A 19437-nucleotide genomic window follows, 5' to 3' on the forward strand; every position below is an offset into this window, starting at 1 on the left:
ATAAACAGTGATGTTGCCATTCATAGGCTACGAATTTCAAAAGTACCTGTTTTTCAGATTCCCACTTTGATGATGCATATCGAAAGAATAATGAAGATGTCAGTATCAGTGTATAGTACTGAGTACTGGATATTTATATACATTTATAATCTATTTCATTCTTAATGCATCTCAATCCATTAATACTTTCCTGCATAGAGCACCTTTCATCTCAGAAGATCCCCAAGTATTTCAATCGCCTCTGTAACACAACACCCAGCTGGGTGACACTGCAGACCATCTGCCAGTAGCTCAGGGAGTGAAACTAGCCAGGACTCCCCTAAGCTTACAGTATAGAGCCATGGGATCTGTAATGACCATGTTCTAACCAGTTTAACGTCTCAATCAAAGGTCAGCACCACTGTGGAGGAGAAATCCCACTCTTGACACAACAGAGGCGAGAGTGGGGAAAAAAAAGACACTTTATTTTTTCAGCATGCGGGAGGGAAATAACCACAAGTGGCCAATTCTACACCTCTCTCACGCCAGCAAAGAAAGCAACATCCATGGTAAGAATTGGACTGGAATCGTGCTCTATTTCAGAGGGTGAAAAGGAACATTTTTCCATTGCAACTGAGCTCAAAGCTGGAGATGATCACCAGAGAGTACCGTATTAACTAGTCCGCAACTTGGGGTGAAGATGCACGCTAAATCCGAAAGTTCATTGCAATTGACCCCTCACGATATGGGGGAGGATGTGAGGTGTAATCATGACAGCAGCTGTCTCTGGTCAGTTTTGGGGAGAGCAGGGGCTCGACTGCTGCCCTTTCCCAGTAGGGAATGAATGAAACACCGGAGCTAATCGGCGAAGTGTCCGTTGCAGGGGGTTAGTGCAAGGAGAGATTGTGCGAGACTCCATTAGTGCACGACTACAATAACAATGTCCCAGCCTAGCCAGTGAAACATACCCACAGAAAGAGGTGCAATAACACACAATTTAAACTAAATTCACTTAACAAGGGTACCCACACAAACTTGCTGTACTGCCCTCGCTGCTGTGGCGCCTGCCCGTCCAGGGGACACAGTTCCTCGTGGGGTTAGCAAAGCCGAGCCTGTTGACTCCTTTGCCCTGACAGTCGGGGTAATTTACACCCCTCTTATGGCCTCAGCCATTCCCAATTGGAATGCCTGGAAGTCCTTTACATCCGATAATATTCCCCGAAACCTCGCTCTAGCCCCGGTGATGGGGTTACCTGTGAAATAGCTGCATGGAGTGACTGAGCTCCTGTATGTTAGACATTATTTTCTGATAAGACACGATAACAGGAACAAGCACTGAGGTTCCTGTGGTTGCCACCTGCCCAATTCCCCACCGTGTGTAGAGTAGAGAGCAACTGCGCTGTACCGACTGTACCAAGCTGTATCTGCACCAGCCTTTACAGAGCTTGTCAATTACCACACTACTCCATTTCTAGACTCCTGGAGATATCCTCCAGTTTCCTCAGATCACACTGATTTTCGCAACATTTGTTCCACCAGGGACTAAAGCACAACCCTACAGAAAAGTGTCCGGACGGGCAGAAGTCTCCTTGCATGAACTCATTTAACTTAGGCCAGTACATTTCATACACGGAAAATGCATCCCAAAGCCCTCAGGTCAGTGAATCAGATGCTGCACCTAGGATCAGTCTGACATCCATTCATTTCTCATCCTATCATTTCTGCAGCAGTTAGCGTAAACTCTGTGCTACACTCAGCTCCTTTGATTACTTTTTTAACGACCCATACAGGATATTAGTTGCTTTCAGCAATTACATTTCACTTCGAACCAGCACTTCCAAATAGTCCAACACTATCACCACAGACTTCGTCTCCCACGATATTGTTCTGTAGCTATACGTCTGAGACAGGCTGTCCTGTGATGGTTGTCAAGAGAGCACAGCCTAGGCTACTGGATGACCACTGGAAAAAAGTCTAACTATATTTACAGTATGTACTACAATCTCCTATGTCACCTCTACAGTCACCAATGTCACATGATTTAACAGTTTTTGGTTACATAAAACTTCCATGATCAGGCACTGCAACACACACAGGCCTCCGATTACACACACGTGGGTAAATTTAAACACTTTACATCAGTATATCACAAACTCTTTTTTACATTTCCCTCCTGACAATATTGCCCCCCAACCCCTCAGTCTGGGTTCCCAGATACATGGAAGCAAATCTGTCCAGCTGTCCGACTGAGAGAATCACAGTTTGGATGCAGCAGATGAGTCCTTCTTGGCGATTTGCTGGATGTAGGGTGATGGTCCCCCAGGGGTATCTGATCTAAGGGGCAGGTTTATTACCCATTTTCAGTGCCCCTGGCTGGGAGGCTGACTCTGTCCAGCTGTCAGGCAGGTGTCTTAATGTACAGTGTGCTACATCACTGGAGGCCCACACTCGAGGGCAGGAAAGGGCCAGGTTAGCGGAATGAGGACCTTCACTCTTCAGCTCAGCTGTCACACCACCTGGAATGAGATCATTTAGACACGGGCAGAGAAAGGTCAAATGCGACAAGGGAGAAACAAAACATTTGACAAAATCATTTGACTGCAAAATGTAGGTGTACATCAGAAAGACCTGAGTACCTGGTTTTCGGACCAAAACACTTCAATCAAGTCACTGGAATGGACTGTTTCTAAAGAATAAACATTTTCTTAACCACTTTATTCGGTTCAGTGTTGTGGGGGAGGCTGGACGGTTGTCAGCCCGTCACAGGGCAGACACAGACGAGCACAAACCCACACCACTGCCACTTTTTACAGAAGCCCATTAACCTACCAGTAAGTCTTTGGGCTGTGGGGGGAAACCCACACAAACTCGGGGAGATCATACAAACTCCACTCCAGGAACTGAACTCAGGGCCCCAGCTCTGAGGCTGCATTGCTAACCACCTCATCAAGTACTGGATTTTTATCTAAATGTAGTGACTTTTTTATTCTCAGAGCATGCATCTCACTCCATTAATAATCCCTGGTGGCCATAGAGCACCTTTCATCCTTTCGAGTGGATGCCCACTTCAACCTCCCGGGTGACACACTGCAGATCAGGGAGAGAAATCGGCTGAATCAGAGCGTCCAATAGGCAGGCCACCGGGGCTACCACACCCAGCCTTAGGGACATCTCAGAATCGCCTCCATCTAACCACAGCGCCTCTGTGAGGAGAAATACTGCTAATACTGCTTAGCCATTACACACTTCTCTTACTCCGGCAAAGAAAGCAACATGCTCGTTCGGAACTGGTCTGAGAACCCGTTACAGGCAGTAAGAAAAGAGAAGAGGCCTGTGACAGCCAGGGAGCTGGTATAAAAAAGGTAATCAAGGCTCAGTCTGGCTCTGATGATATTGTTCTGGCTTAGTCCGAGATATACAATGAGAACAGCTGCCAAGAAATCAGAGAGAGGAAACAGAAATCAAACAGACTTTTCTTCACAAGGCTCAGCAAGCTAAAACTAAAAAGCTTTCATACCAATACAAATTGATTTCTTTTCCACTTGACCTCTTACAGCAGGATTCCCACACGCCTCGGGGGCCTAGTTCTGATCTGTCTGCTTAATTGAACCCTTAGCTGAAGGAGACTGAGAATACCTGTCCCAGAGCACACTGTGCCTCAGCCCTCATGTTGAACATTGGTCTAGATGAGGTAACACCTCATGGTCTACAAATTCCCCTTCCAACACTATGCTGGTTTTCCTTTCAGGTTTCTCATCCCAGAACTACCCAAACCCAGTCCTGCTTATGTAATTATTATTATTAATAATAAAATAAAAATAATAATAATAATAATAATAATAATTGCTTACACTTATATAGAGCTTTTCTGGACACTCCACTCAAAGCGCTTTACAGGTAATGGGGACTCCCCTCCACCACCACCACCACCAATGTGCAGCCTCACCTGGATGCAATTAGGTGGATGCTGCATTAGGATGCAAAGTAGCATCACAGAAGGCTCACATTCAGAAACAGCCCTGTTGAACAATAAAACATTAATATAAGTTGTCTTGAATATAAGACAACTCATATATGGGCATATTAATCGGATATGATGTTAAAATTACGCTGCCCAATAGTTTGGTAACCATCCAGAAACGTGTCTGGTCCGTATATTGAACTACATTTCCCACTCACCTTAGAGCGCTGGAAAACCGGAAGTGCTTGAAGCTCACGTGTTTTATTAAACGGAAGCAGAAGCAGCATGGTTTGAAGTAGTACCGTGGCGTCTCCTGGATAATTGTTTATGTATGCGACGCAGGTAAAATTTGTTTTTTTATATACAGCTACCGAACACCTTCTTTTAAGTTTGCGAGTAGCATGTATTTTCATAGTCCTATTATTCAGAGAAACGCAATGAAGTCACTTGTGTATTGGGTTCCAGAAACACCATCGAATTGAAATGACCACATTCTGTAGGTAATTGTAATAACCGCTTTTGCAGGTTTGTCTTATTTTTTCTTCCGAAACAACGGTGCGGGCGCACACTTGCCAGTCAGGTGTATCTTGGCCAGCTCGACTCGCCTCTTCCTGGGGGTCTTCTTGGTAACCTGCCCTCGGATGCCAAATTCATGCAGGCGCCGCCGGATGGTGGTCTTGGACACTTTGTATCCGGAAGAGGCCAGTTTGTGTTGGAGATCTCCAGCTGTGGTCTTCGGATTGATGGTCACCTCCCGGACCACCTGTCTCACAGCCCGCCGTGGCAGAATACACTTGCGTCCTCTCCCCGGCAGAGTGGCCACTACACCGGTGGCCTTAAATTTCTTAATAATGGACACCACCGTGGACAGTGGCAGACTGAGCTTCTTGTGGATTGTTTTATAGCCATTCCCCAGCTTGTGGAGGTCAATGACCTTTTGCCTGCTGTCTTCGGAGAGCTCTCTGACCTTAACCATGATGATGCATGCTAATGCCTTCTGAAATATCTTTCTTCTTTGTCTTGACGGCTATCTGTGCACATCGCCGGCGCATTACCGCCACCTATTGTATCGGAGTAGGAAGTGCAATGAATATGGTCCCGTCTTTACACCGTACAATATTATGCATGATGTCAGCACCACTGAACGTCTGCTGTGTGTTACCTCCTTTTACACTGTTTTGCAAGACAACGGGGGAACTTGGAAAGCCTCTGTCTGATTCCAGAGGTTCCCACTGCCTCACGAGCATTACGAGTAGGATTTTCTTGCGATTATTTTGAAAAATTGTACTTAAAGGAGTACTTCAAGGTAGGAGTAAATGTGACTCGTGTTTTCTGGAATTCAGTGAATTATGACGTGACTTTCTTCTGTTCAGTGCTTTTACCATTACTGTATAACGTTTTTTAGAGAATTGTCTTAAGCAAAATGTGCTCCATAACCCCTTCTTTTAATGATGTTTTCTGTTCCTGTTTTATCAGGAGTGTGAATTTATCTAGAGGGCACTGCGTATATGTTGTTTATATATTTTGCATGGTCCTTTTCTGAGCACAGCATCCTGCAGAGTCATGTTGCAAGACTGCAGCACCTAATGCCGGGTATTATTTTGTCTCTGTGGCTTATCGTTGGCTGATTGATTGTACAATAATAGAAGCCTGTTAGCACACATTAAAAGCCTTTTTTTTTCTGTTCACCAGAGATGTCTGGAGCCAAAGAGAGGATGCACCGCAAGAAAATGAGGAACCAGCCCAGCAACATCACCTTCTCTTCCCCTGGCTGGGCGCCTCCGCAAGACGAGAGGCGCTGGAGGAACGGGGGAGAGGCTCAGCAGCAAGGTACACGCTCCACACTCTCTAACACTTATTTATAACCGCTTTGTTGGCCTGATCACTGTCGCTGTGCGCTTTTATACCTGCTCCAGAAATTCTGAGAGAAGAGTCCCTTTTGTCGTCCTGGAAGTGGACGTGTTCAAGAATGGAAAGGCCATGAGCTGTGATGAGGAGACTGCAGCAGGCCTCCTGCTCAGCAGTTGACATGAGAGAACCATCACTGCGAGCACCGAGTGTTGCCTGTTGTGCCGTTTTCCTCTTGCCGTGAGTGAATTGAGGTCTGTTTCTAGGTAGAAGTTATGGTGGCCCCCAGCAGCCGGGGGGGCCACGCCCTCCTTCCTCGGCCCCCAGCCCCCAGGGTCATCCGTCTGGGGGGGTCAGGGGACACCAGTGGGGGGGCAGTGCAAGAGGAGTCCAGGGATATTCCCAGAAGCTCCCCAGATACATCACGGGTAAGTCTGGGAACCCCGCGCAGCTTCAGTGAGGGTGGGTGGCTTCAGCCCTTGTGCTCTCCTGCGGCCTGCAGCTGCAGCTTCGGCCCTGCAGGAGTCAGGCAGTACTGCCGACTCGGCGCACTGGTGAAAACCAGAGCGACTCCTCACTCCTCGCATCTGTTCTGGGTCGGTTTAAAAATGTCAGAGGTAAAAAAAATAAATAAAATGCTTAGAATCTCTGAAACTGGACAGACCAGAAACAAAGACCCAAGTCAAAAGTTACACCAGTACGTTCAGTGACATGGTGGTAACGTGTCTTTGCTTCTCACCAGCTGGTATGGATTATAAGGTTACTAGAGGGCCTGTTTGAAAGTAACAATGCTCATGAAGCTGGGCTTTCTAAAACAAGCAGAATGGGTTAAAGTGTGTTTCAGAAATGTAGGTAGGGAAAAATATGAAGATGTGTGAGCAGCTGTGTGATTAAGTGACAGCGAGTGGCGTTGACGCAGCCCAGTATGTAGAACAGAAATGCTGCTACAGGAGTGGTGGGGGGGGATCGTCTCACTTTCTGCTGCTCTTCTCCTCTCCTCCTGCTCCCCGGCAGCGTCGGTGTTTGCCCAGGCCCGGGCCGCCGAGGTGGGCGCCATGCTGAGGGCCGTGACGAAGACCACGGGCAGCTCGCACGTGTTCGGCGCGCTGCCCAAGCACATGAGGCGCCGGGCCATGAGCCACAACGTCAGGCGGCTCCCCCGCCGGCTGAGGGCGGCCGCTGCGCGAGTGGTACGTTCGAACCCGCGTCCGCCCCTTCCTCCGGGCGCCGCCCCGGCCTGCGGGGTTTCCTCACACTGGAACGTGTGGGAGGCTGTTACCAGCAGTTTATCTGGGTGTCCCCCCTGCAGTACGCCTTTGCTAAAACATTGCATATAATTAAATAACAATATTGAATGTGTAAATCACAATGTTTAAAAAGTTGCTTACAGAGTAGTTCTCAGTTTAAGGTGGGGGGATTATTTGTATTTGAGCTGTTGTTCTGCAGCCTGCTCTAGGTCAGGGGTTTACTTGTGTGCTACACTGGGGCATTTTGCTGGAGAAGTCTGATTGAAGTACGCTTATCCTTGCCTGTGTACACAACACAGGTCCCCCGGCCAGGGAGCCTTGAAGCCCCAAAATGACATTTTTAATGGAGTTAGGTTTTTGTCATGGCCTGAACCATTTTAGGTTAAGAACCCACAGTTCTTGGTTTAAGAGGAGTAAGAATTAAGACAGAATAAGGAAAGTACCACCGAAAGCATGTAGTAAAGTCACAATCTGGTTCATCTGGTGTTGTTTATTAAACACTTGCCTTATGTAAACAGAATACTTCCCGTGTTGAATGACTAAAAATGAGAGGTCATTGAGGCCTCCAGAGTGGCTCAGCTTTTAAAGGTGCTCATCGGAGTACAGACTGTTCTGTGGTCCCGGGTTCGAGCCTGGGTCATCTCCCTAGCCAGCTGTGGCTTGGATTCCCAGAGCGGTAATGCACAATTGCCTGGAAATTGCCACGGGGAAGGTGGAATGAGCCAGGCAGGTCTCTCGGCAACCCCTGCAGCCTGCCAGGTGCCTACAGGCAGGAGTGGCTGCCGGTGAGAGGCGTCTTGAACCTCGCATTGTCCCCGATCCTGCGGTACAGGGCCGTCTTGCCTGGTGGCGGGTTAGAGGAGCTGGGCCGACATGTCCACATTCCCTCCCGTGTGCGGTCACTGGGTTTGAAACTGCAAGCTAAGATGTTAAAACGAAAAAAAGAGTTGACCAACTGGGTGAGGACAAAAAAAATTGCAATGCCAAATGTCTGTTCTTTAAAAAAAAAAAACACTTGAGAAAACGGTGCGTACGATTCATTTTCAAGCCAAGTGATTCCCCCCGCCATGGATGGAGCTGCTGTTTTTGCCTCACCCTGCCCCCCTGTTTGTTTGCCTCCCGAGCTGGAGAAGACGAGCCAGCAGAAGAAGGAGCAGTCGAAGAGCAAGAGCCGGCGGGCCCGGCGGAGGCACGGCAACCTGCTGCTGGAGTTCAACCGGCGGCAGCGCAAGCACGTGTGGCTGGAGACGCACATCTGGCACGCCAAGCGATTCCACATGGCGCGGGCCTGGGGCTACAGCCTGGGGGACAGGCCGACCTCCAAGTGCTACAGGGGCTGCTACAGGGCGATGACCGGCCACTGCCTCCTCCAGGTGCGTGCGCGGGCATGCGCGGGAACACGGGTTCGAGAGTGGGAAGGCGAAAGGGAGGGGGGCAGTGCTTCAGCCGTCTCGCTCACTTCGACGCTCGGAGCTGGCCGGGGGGAAGTCGGGGGCGGCACCCACGATGGCTGGGAGAAATACTAAAGGCCAGAAGTTTCTTCCGTTTGTTGTCCTGAGGAAAACGGGATGTTCTGGTGTGCCGTCCTCGTTTTCTCTCAAGCTTTGCCCCCCACTTCCTTCATTTTACTGAATGTGCTCACAGTTTTATGCCATTTTACAACGTTTTCTGATGTATGGTGCTCAGATGTCATAAAGGTGAAGAGACACTTCTGGTTCCTGATGCCCACGACCTCCTCCATCTGTTTCTCAAACGAAGCCAGGGAGGGTACTGGCTTCAACATATTGTGGTTTACATGTGCCTCCTTTGCCCCCTCATGACAAACTGTTAGGGCTGCGGCTAAATATTTAACAAGGGCATATAAAAAGACATACAGCATTAGAATTAAACCACAATTGATTTTATCTTTAGTGAACACGTTACCCTGGCAATAGCATCCAGAATATGCACTGGCATACTTTGTACAGATGTTTCATAAGTTCCAAAATGCAAAAGGCACGACAGAAAAAAGTAAAATTGTGCCCTTTGGCGACTGTTTTTCCATCTTTGCGAGATCCAGTCCTAGGTGTGACTGTAGTGCAATTGGAAGATTCACAAAACAGAGAGTAAAAGGCAAATTCTGTTGTTTTGTTGTTCAATCTCATTGATAAAAACCAAACGTGGGCACTATACAAACAGTGTAGATTTGTTTGATGTTTAGACCCCTAGATTTCTATGTTTAAGTGACTTGTTCTTGTCACAGGACCTGTCCTACTATTGCTGTGTGGAAGTGAAGGGAGAGGAGGACACGCTGTTAAGGGCTCTGGCTCGGCTCACCAGTAAGGAGACTGGTGAGTGTCTGAGAGCTACTCTACTTCCACAGGGATTCTGATCCACAATCCTCGCCTTGAACCACTCAAGTCCCAATTGTAATTGTGTCGTTATGACAAATGCCATTCAGTGACGGTGGGCTTGAGATAGATCCCTTATTGATCCTCTGAGGGAAATTGCAGTGCAACAGTGCACAGTGTAGCAAAATAATACAACAATACAATGCATACAAAACCATGAGTACAGTCGATGAGAAGTGCACTAAAAACAAAGTTGCTCACTGTACAGAGTATACAAAAAACAGAACAGTACACAAAAAGTTGTGTTGCACATTATAAATATAGCAATATATGGAGGCCCTCACAAATGGAATGACAGCCACATGGAGAGCTGCTCCTGATGAAAAGTAGACTTGGGCTATCGTTCTGGCAGTGCTGGTTGCGTGACGCTGGTTCCTCTCCGCAGGACCGACGTTCGGAGCCGCGGTGTTCCTGTCGGGGAGGCGGCAGGGCTCCGTGGTGGTGCACAGAGCGGACCGGTACCCCGCGGAGCCGCTGGGACAGGTCCTGTTCATGTGGAGACCGAAGAGGGGGCCCTGCAGTCCCCGGCAGCTGTGGCTTTGGGTCCATCCCACCCTGAAGCAGGTCTGGAGTTTCCCCGGAGCTGTCGCCTAAGAATCCAACCAGCCTGCCCGTCTGGCCGGGCGCGGTCTCCTGACATGAGGAGCGTTCTCGTTTTCAGTGTTTTTGTTTTGGTTTTCCCCCCTGTAACCCACTTGGTGTCCCTGTCTGTTCCAGGACCTGCTGCCCGAGCTGCAGCTCGTGTGCCAGTGCTCGGAGCCGCCGGAGCCCGGGCCTCCTGTGGCCCTGCCCGTCCTGGCACAGGGCTCAGCGGGGGAGGAGCCCGTGGAAGCGCGGGAAGCACAGCGCCCTGGGAAGAAGCGAAAGCGGAGCGGCGCGGAGGGAGAGGCAGCGGTGCCCGTGAAGAAGATCATCGGAGACGGCACTCGGCAGGCCGTGAGCCCACTTTCCTGGAGATCGGAGGCCACTGGGATTGTCATAAGGTAGCCTTTTCTAGGGTGACGGATCACCTGTGAGGCCTTTTCAGCTAGATTTCGAAAAGGTTGAAGTTTTAACTGCGATGATCCTTCCAGAGGGGTTCATTCTTAGAATTAGCACTGTGTGGGTTTTGTGAGCTCCAGCACAGCGGTCACTTGGAAGTGTTTCATCAGATGGTTTCCAGTAGCCGCTGGTATAAAACATCAGTTCAGTACCTGATATCATATTTGAGTTTGCCACCGTATATAGTCCATATATGTCAGATTATTATTCAATCAAAATCATGATCGGCATGGCCAGTGCAATCTTCAGTCGGCACGAAAAAAAATCTTTAGTTTCAAACGCTTACTTATGTCAGATGTTTACATGCGTGCTTTTTTTGGTTTCCTATCACAAACTATTTAACCTTGCCCTGCACATGTGATAATCTAGGCTGGTGCTTTCTGAGAATCTCGCAAGCATTTTGCAGAACTTGCCCAGTGAGTCTGCGATGCTGCCATCCACTTATTGTGGTAATATTGTGTTGCCTTTTAGTGACCTCACCATGGAAATCTTGAGGTTTCGACTCATTGGACCTCTTTCCCACTGCGTTCTCACGGATACCCTGACACCTGCTACTGACTGTGAGGTAAGGAGCCGTTTCCTAAAACTGTCATTGTAACAGAGTTACTGGGTATATCTGAGAATGGGTAAAGTTTGTTCCTTTGGAGGTACATTGGTACGTGTTTACCTTTCATGCTGTAGTAAGATTTTATCACATAAGCTGCCTGCTCACATTTGTGTTGTACTGTCAGAAAAGGATTCTTTTTCTGGCATGCTGGGTTTCTTCTAGTAAGCTAAGACTAGCCGTACAAGGTCCGTGTTGATTGTAATCGGAGTATTTCAAGGGGATTGAGGCAGATGGGTTTTTTTTTCCCCTGTGTCCTCACAATGGACCCAAGACAGGTTTCCATTTTTTCCAGCCGGAAGGCATGACCGAAACATCTCACCTCTGGTGGCCTGAGCAGTGCAAGGATGGAGACAACCTCTCACTTCACCATCGCCAAGCAGACATCTTTCGGCAGCTGAAAGGTTGGTCTCTCTTGTCTTTCTTGCGTATTGTTTTCCATTGTTGTCTGAAGCCTTTTTTTAAGTGGCTGCTTGGGGAAGCAAGGCTGTGCTGTCTAAGGGTTACCTTACCTCTTTTTCACCTCTTTAGGAATGCAGGTGGGCTCTCGTGACATTTCTTCACACTACGCTGATGCACTTTGGACTCTCAAACAAAATAGTACATTTCCCAGATCTCCCAATACGCATATCAGGAAGCGATCATACCAGTCGATCACACTGCTCGATTTTAATTTCGGGTTTCTGAATTTAACTTGACCTCCAATATCTCAATTGACAGAAAGAAACCGTCTCAGGTCAGCAGCCTGCTAGCCATGTACGCAACCTGGGGCCGCAAGATCAGAAATAAAGAACAGGAACATGATCATGCAGCTGTTTGTTTTAGTAATTATTCTCGGGTGTTCCAAGTGCTTACTTCAGTAAATCTGTCCCTTTGCGTTCATGTGGTTGATTATGCCCTGTTTCTGGAGCACGTTGGGTTATGTGCCAAAGTGAAAAGATGGCGTTTCAGCTCGTTTGGCTTCACAACTGCCTGAAATGCATGTGGATATTCCTTCCAGGGGTCTGCTCTTCTGCGGATATCCCAGCAGGCACTATTCTTGGACTCGCTGTTGATGACCCCAGGCTGACTTTACCAACCAGGAGGAGCAAAACATTGCCAGATCTCAAGCAGATGCAAGGTACCCCCGAGAGACAAGGCCGCACGAAAGACGGCCTCGATTTCTTCAAGTATCGGCACACACGCTTGGCAGACTTTGCGTTCGTAAAGCAGCCATTCCCATCCCATAGCGTTTTCAGTCGACGAATCAGTTGATTAGTAGTGACATTAATGTAAAACACTGAAGGTTTCTGTTGGAGAAATTTTCCCGCTTCCCGTCTCGGAAGTTAAAAGTTTTTATTTCATGCGGGCGGGAGCGGAACACAGAGAGATGCTCAGTGTATTTTCCTCAAAGTAATTAAACTTGAACAGCCCTTAAATAGTTTTTCAGTGATGCGTTATGCTAGTGTCTCTTGTGTCCAGCGTTCTTCTGTTCCAGTTCCGTTTGTCCATTATACAATACTGCAGCTACAGCAGGAAAAGTACGTCCAATGTTCACAGAGATCCATCCAACATGTCTGTCACGAGCGTGGTATCGGCATGTTTCCACTGGCCTTGTGCTCCTGGGGAGCCTCTGCTTGTCCGTGCAGATGATCCAGGTTCGAATCCTGGCAAGACCCACAAGGTGCTGTGCTTGGACCACGCCTCGGCTCCAGGTTTAGCTTTGTCATCGTGCTGCTTATTCAAGTTTCATCTCTGTACTCTTGTATGATACTTGGCACCGTTTATTATGATGGCACAGTGTCGTATAATCTTTTTTGTACAAAATGCTGCTCAAGGCAGTTAGCTTTTAACCTCTTCAGACAGTACTTAACCCAAGACCTAGAATTCCCATCTTCTTTTTGCTTTTGTAATTTTAAATAACCATGCATAAAATACAAAACTCATTACAGAAAATGCAACTCTATTTGTGTAGTGCCCTTCCAGCAAAGGCATCTCAGGTTGCTTTGCCAGATTAAAATGGGCACGAGTGAGCAAAAAACACCCCATGTATTGTTAAAAACATTCAGGGTTTCAGCATCGCTGATGTCGACTGTCTGAGGTGTTGATGTATTCTGTCTGAACTAGAAAGAGAAGTGTTTCCATTATCATTCAGTAGAATTCCTTCTTCAGTCAATGCACTTATTCCACTTAAGTCCTGTTAATGATCGCACCAGTGCGCCCAGATCTGGATAACCTAAGGCACCCAAGTGCAGTTATTGATTCAAGATGGGTATCAACACACAGCCTTCTCAATAGCCTCACCCTGGCAGGGAGGGAATGCTGAGCCACTGCAGGCATGTCCAGGATTGGAGATTGTGGTTTAATTACTCCAAGTGCTTCTGCTATTGAGGGAGCCCATGGGCCCATCGCCCATTGCAGAGTGAGAGTGCTGGTACCATCCTTGCTGCTGGTGAGACAGAGGTCTGTTTTTCGTCCCTCGGTCTTCCAGGGGGAGGGGAGGAGACAAGATTGCTGACCCTTCAGGGAGTCCCGGCAGAATGCTGCGAGAGCCCCTTGTGGGAGCAAGCTGTCCGGCACAATGTCACGGAAAATAAAATTCCAGAACAGGTATTTCTGCATCCGCCTTGGGTGCATGTGCTCAACTTTCTGTATATGATAGTATATTGAGTTTTTTTTTTCCAATCTGTTACTAATAATGTTTATGCTCTAGTTATTATTAACTTAATAAAGTTAATAATGCAAAGAAATAATGGTAATGAAAGAAAAAGAATATTAAACTTTATAGACTTAAATGCTTTTTTTCCCCATTTTCAGTGGCTAAGAGATCTAAGAATGCATATTAAAGCAACTTACACTGGACCATTTTATATTTTAGTTTATATCTAACCTGTCAAAGATAAGACTGCATGAGTTGCCTGTAAATACTTCAGTTTCTTCTTGAACGTCACTGCTGATCAGGACCAGATAAGGCAGGGAAACAGGCCCTGCAGGTGTGTGGTGGGGTACAGAAAGGGCAGGAGGTCGATGCCCTGGTTCTGGCTGGCCCTGACCGCTGTGTTTGCAGGAACTGAACCGTATGAGGAGTGAGCTTCTGGTCCCAGCGTCCCAGCTGAGCCCCACTCCCCCTCAGTCCAGGGTCCCGGTCCTGCTTGTGCATCAGCCGGGGAAGCAGGTCGGAGAGGAGAAGTCATCCTGGGGTACGGGGTGGGACCTTCTGCTCCCCAAAGGCTGGGGCATGGCTTTCTGGATACCTCTGGTACGTGCAGCTGGTGAAGGGGTCTGATCCCGTGCCCGTTGGCCGTTTGTCACGGTGCGTGTGAAGAGACGTTCTCCGAGCATGAATATAGCAGCTCCACAACGGATGCAAAGCACTGTCTGTCACCTGTGCTTGTGCCATGTGGTCCGTTTCAGGTTTTCTTAACGGACTGTAGCAAGTCCAGCATCAAAACCCTTCTCAACAGCTCCGCGTCCGTTCTTGCCTTTGGATACTTCATGTAACGGCATTCGTTTTTAACCAGTTTGTTTAAACCGACCTTTAACGCCTCTTCACATTCAAAATCTGTGATACATGGAAGCAATGTGCTGCTACTGAACTAGCAGACAGGCTTTCAGTGTGTTTTCAATTGCCTTTGCAAAACCTGGGGTTTTTGAATATGACAGACTATTGTTTCGGGGGGGGGGGGGGAATGTTTTTTTGTAAAATAAGGGAAATATATATTTGAAAAAAAATGGGGGCCATTAAACCTTCATTTATTGTACTCTTGACTTAATCCTGCTTTTTATTCTCAAGAAGATTTCCTGAGCTGTCGAAGTAAGAATAGGATTTTGTTCAGCAACATTCCTGAAGGAGTTTGGGATTGATGGGGAAAGTGTGTGAGGTGGTGTTGTAGAACAGCAACCCTTTTACTCAGGGGGCCGTGTAGTCTGTGTAGTCATGGTGGTGTCGTCTACCATGAGCTTTGTAATGTGGCAGGTGGCACAGTGACTAGAGAGCTCTCCAAGTGGAGCCTGGACATCTAACGTCTCCTCATAGCAAGTGTTGAAAACCGATGTACAGTAGTTACTGCCCCTGTGTGAAGCCCCGTCTGGGCCTTCCCTGTAACCCCCTGTGAACTGGAGCGCCGTGTCTCCCTCTCAGATATTCCGCGGCGTCCGTGTCGGGGGCCTGCAGGAGGCGCTGAAGCACTCCCAGAACAAAGGGGCCCCGCACTTCCCAGGCGACTTCCCAGACTGCCCTGCCGGCGCCCGATTCCTGCGGGAACAGGAGACGCAGCTCATGGACCACTACAGGAGGTAGAGAGTCACGTCCCTGGCTACTGTGGATCACGTGGCTTCAGCCGGCAGATTTCCTGTGATGAATCGTTTGCGGGTGTAGAGACCAGTGCGCCTACGTGCTCGGAAGAGGAGCTGTCTAGTTGTCGTTCGTTTCAAAATAATGATAGAATTTTCACTTTCAAAGTTTAAGAATCAAATGAAAGAACCAGATGATGATGATGTTGCTGTTATTTTTATTAAAATACCTGAAGGCATCGGTTTCCGCAGTTCGGAAGACATTTGTTGTTGAGGTTTTTTTCACGACATTCATTTTGCTCTAAAAGCTGAAAAGGTTTAGCTAGATGAACTGCACACTACTTATTTAACAGTGGGGGGGGAAATGTTTTTTTTTTCCCCAGCAAAACGCTGGCAAGTTTTTCACACACCCAACGGAGTTCTAGAAGCAGGCGACGCATGTCTGGAAATGTCGTGAGCTGTGAGAGGCCCTAAATCTTGCGTTCTGTTCCATGTAGGCGTCCCCCTGCCAAGAGGCCCAACTACATCAAACACGGCTGCCTTGCGCCCTTCCGCTGCCCCTGGCAACAGCTGGCGGAGGAGTGGGAAATGATCGTGAAAGAGGCCGCGGAAGAGGAGCTCCCTGCCTGGGAGGGCCACGCCGGACCTGCTCCCGAGGCTCCGGGCCCTGAAGAGCACCGTTCCCAAGCTGCAGGCAGAGAGGAGGGATCGGCACCGCGGCCAGAGTTTCCAGGAGGCCCGGAGTGTGGCAGCACTAGTGCTCTGAGCGACGGTGCGGTGGCGGTGGCTAAGTTCAAGGTCCTGAGGTTGGTGGGATTACGATTACGGACAACTGGAGACTTGTTACCATCAGAATTATGTTTAATGAGTAATGAAAGGGAGCGGCAAAGTGTCGTGGTGGTGAGCATTGCTGCCTCGCAGCGCTGGGGCCCTGGGGCCCTGGGTGCAGTTCTTGGGGTGCTCTCTGTGTGGAGTTTGCATGTTCTCCCTGCGTTTGTGTCGGTTTCCTCCGGGTGCTCTGGTATCCTCCTACAGTCCAGACATGCTGGTAGGTTAATTGGCATCTAGGTAAACTGGCCCTGCTGTGAGTGTGTGCGTATCTGTGTGTATCTGCCCAGCAACGGACTGGCATCCCGTCCAGGGTGTACCCTGCCTGCCGCTTGGTACTTGCCAGGATAGACCCCAGTTCTCCCGTGACCCTGAATCCGATAAAGGGCTTAGAAGACGGATGGATGGAATGAGTTCATTGGCAATACTGCAATGCCCATGATGCTACACCAGCATCAACGTCGCCTTCTAGACTCCGGTGATCGGCATTGTTCTTCCCGCAGTGCCCTGTCTTGTCCTCTCTCAGGCACACATATCCCATCTTCTCCTGTGCTTTCCCCCAGCGCCCGCTAACCTTCATCCCACTTCTCGCTGCGTTGCGGCTCAGTTGTGGGAGAGAGACTCTGTGTTCGAATAGAGACATCCCTTAGATGACTCATGGTGGGTGATTGTGTTTATTGCAGGGGTACACAAACAGTCCTAGTGAGCTGGTCTTACAAATCCCCCTTTATCTCCAGCCCCTGAACGTGCTGGAGTGGGGGAAGCGAGTAATGTTGGGCCCGTCAAGGGATTTAAGTCAATAATGTAGTCTGGAGCTCTAGTGAAATGAAAGCACTATAAGACACTACTTTCAGTCTTACAGGCCTGGAGTGGTGGTTGCGCAGCAGGCAAATGTTCTGAATGCAGACCTGCTTTTCTTTTGCGTGTTGAAGGTTGTAATTTAATTTTAACGAGACCTCCTTACTCTTGACAGGAATTATTTCAACATTTTTTCTGCACCGATGTTATGTAACCTTGAAATTAGACACATTCCGTGTACAAAATGGACAAACTGTGCCGATAATTACTGTTCAGTTCAGGTCTGCTCTGTTGGGGCTATGCTTCATTCATTTTAAAACGAAATCACTGCTATTATGCATCATGGCTGCATAAACCAAAACTATAAGAGACTCAGCTGGGGATGTTTTTAGTATAAATGCTTATTTTAACAAGGTTACTTATCAAACACCAGCCAATTGCTGATGGAATAAGGGCACTGGCATGGTTTTTATTCACAGTGGATATTTAGTAAAATCCACTACAGTCTGTTTTTTCCATTGCAAGGTGCCTTTTGCATTAGGTGGGTTAATTTATTTTCCAAGTCAAGATATTTCACATCGGCATAGAAGCAAGAAATTATTGAATAGTAAGAATTTTTCGGGAGTAATTAGACATCACCGTGCATGTCAGGGTAATTAAGGGCACCCTGTGCTTTAGTTTGAAAAGAGATCTGCTGTGATTGCCTTCATCTGGGGGAGATCTTGTCTGTGAAAGTTATGCTAAAGTGACAGCCCTGGGCTAAGAATGCAGTTTAGCCGATTCTCAGCCCAGGAAATGAGAATAACGATATAGGCCAGGGTATGGAGATAAACTCCTTCTTTGTGCCATACTAGTAAATATTCAAGAGGACAGAATTTGTCGTGCCTTATTTGGCATTCTATTCCATATGCTGTACTTTCCACATTCATAAACATGTTTGTAATCCCAGCCTCAGACAGAGAGAAACATATCGCAGGGAGCAGAATGAAATGGGGAAATGAAAAACGCAAGAGCCTGTCACGCGTACTAAAAACGTTACCTTGCATTTCTTCGTAACCGGAGCATCTGAAAAAATGAATGCAGGACCTTTTCAGAATAAACAGCTGAACCAGAGCAGAGCACATGGGTAGAAGCTATGTGGACGTGCATTTAAAGGCAAGAGCAGGAGGCTCTTCTTTACCGAAAGGTGAGAGGGGATATGGCACAAGCTACTCTGGTCATTTTGCTGGGCCTGTACCTGGGCTTTTTTCAATGAACTACTGCTAACTGAGCAAGATGGGGAGAGTGGTCGTTTGTAATCGCTCTCATCGTGGTCCATATTAACAGACTGTATTGCCCAGCGCTTTATTGCAATTTCGCACCGCCGCGGGGGGCTAGTGTACAGGTGACCCCATCCGGCCCGAGCGCGAGACAGCTCTGTTGTGTTTGTGTTGCCCCAGGAGCAGGAAGGCGCTGCGGCGGGTGTCAGCCTGGTGCAGGCCCACCTCGGCGAGAGGTCAGAGGCTGCGCGGGCGTGCGCCGGCCCCCGCGCAGGAGCAGCAGCAGCAGCTGACCCCCGCGGTCGTGGCGTCCGTCTGCGAGACCCACGGCAGGAGTCTGGTCTGGACGAGGCTGTCCCTGCTGAGGAAGGGCCGCCCCACGCTGCACGCCATGATCTGCATCCCTGCCCCCGAGGACATCCAGCTGCTGCGCGTGGACCCGGCCTACCGCGGGCCACAGGAGCCCCGGCACAAGGACCACTTCAGGCACCGGCGGGGCAGGAGGAGGCAGGAGGAGGGGGGGGAGGGGCCCGAGGAAGGCGGCGGTACTCCCGAACGCCTCGGCCAGGCGCCGGCGGCCGGCCCCCCAGAGCCCCCCGCCGCGGGCCTGTGGCCTGAGCCCCTGCCCAGCGTGACCTCGCACTGCTCCCGGGTGCTGCTGGGGTTCGTCACGCAAGGGGACTTCTCCCTGGCGGCGGGCTGCGGGGAGGCCCTGGGCTTCGTCAGCCTGGCCGGGCTGCTGCACATGCTCTCGGGGCAGCCCGCCGGCTCCAGGGGCCTGGTGCTGGTGAGGGGCGCCGCCTCGCTGCAGTACCGCTTCGCCAAGATCGACGTCGAGGTGTGACCGGCGCTCGGTGTCTGCCTCCCTGGGGAGAGACCAGAACACAGGGACAAGGTGACGGCCGGTATCCCCGCTGGATGGACACGACGCCAAAGGCAAAAACTTTAAACCGACCCAGAAGACAATTCCCGAAGGTGGCAAACGCCGAGGAAGCAGAAGGTGCAGGCTAGGCAGGAGGGTTAAATGAGAATTAAAGTGCGTTTCTTTGCGAGACAGAATTATCTTATGGCCCGCAGAAGAGTTTGCGAGGCGTGTTCAAAGTCCACGTGCCAGGAGATGGACATTTCAGTTATGAAAATCGTTTCACAGTTTTGTTTATAGCTAAAATTTAATGTCGCCTTATCCGCAATAAAATAACCCTCACTGCCA

At 49.0% G+C, this 19437-nt stretch overlaps 1 protein-coding gene and 1 long non-coding RNA gene across 3 annotated transcripts; one reads left to right on the plus strand and one right to left on the minus strand.

Annotated features, from left to right (window-relative positions):
* Positions 1-443: 443 nt before the first annotated feature.
* LOC148651017 (uncharacterized) lies at positions 444-4294 on the minus strand. Its single transcript, XR_015925635.1, has 2 exons — positions 4159-4294; positions 444-2495 (listed from the first exon to the last, which is right to left on the minus strand). It is a non-coding gene; the product is annotated as an uncharacterized LOC148651017 (long non-coding RNA).
* Positions 4199-19437, plus strand: pop1 (POP1 homolog, ribonuclease P/MRP subunit). Of its 2 annotated transcripts, none has more exons than XM_088600781.1 (16): positions 4199-4282; positions 5633-5770; positions 6055-6216; positions 6803-6978; positions 8160-8408; positions 9278-9365; positions 9811-9989; positions 10143-10408; positions 10938-11031; positions 11366-11474; positions 12071-12190; positions 13541-13659; positions 14117-14308; positions 15191-15345; positions 15840-16148; positions 18408-19437. In XM_088600781.1, the coding sequence occupies exons 2-16, from the start codon at positions 5635-5637 to the stop codon at positions 19069-19071; spliced, it is 3018 nt and encodes a 1005-aa protein (XP_088456907.1). In that variant the 5' UTR covers positions 4199-4282; positions 5633-5634; the 3' UTR covers positions 19072-19437. The 2 variants fall into 2 exon arrangements, with proteins under 2 accessions (XP_088456907.1, XP_088456908.1); XM_088600782.1 differs by lacking the exon at positions 4199-4282 and adding an exon at positions 4991-5246.

This window comes from Lepisosteus platostomus, chromosome 12, assembly GCF_059453375.1.
Source record: "Lepisosteus platostomus isolate fLepPlt1 chromosome 12, fLepPlt1.hap1, whole genome shotgun sequence".
In the NCBI taxonomy this organism is placed as follows: domain Eukaryota; kingdom Metazoa; phylum Chordata; class Actinopteri; order Semionotiformes; family Lepisosteidae; genus Lepisosteus; species Lepisosteus platostomus.

Coding starts and splice junctions, on each gene's coding strand:
- pop1 (XM_088600781.1), top strand. CDS start 5,635: ATGTCTGGAGCCAAAGAGAGGATGCACCGCAAGAAAATGAGGAACCAG. Junction 8,409..9,277: donor CCGGCCACTGCCTCCTCCAG/GTGCGTGCGCGG, acceptor TTCTTGTCACAG/GACCTGTCCTACTATTGCTG. Junction 11,475..12,070: donor CATCTTTCGGCAGCTGAAAG/GTTGGTCTCTCT, acceptor TATTCCTTCCAG/GGGTCTGCTCTTCTGCGGAT.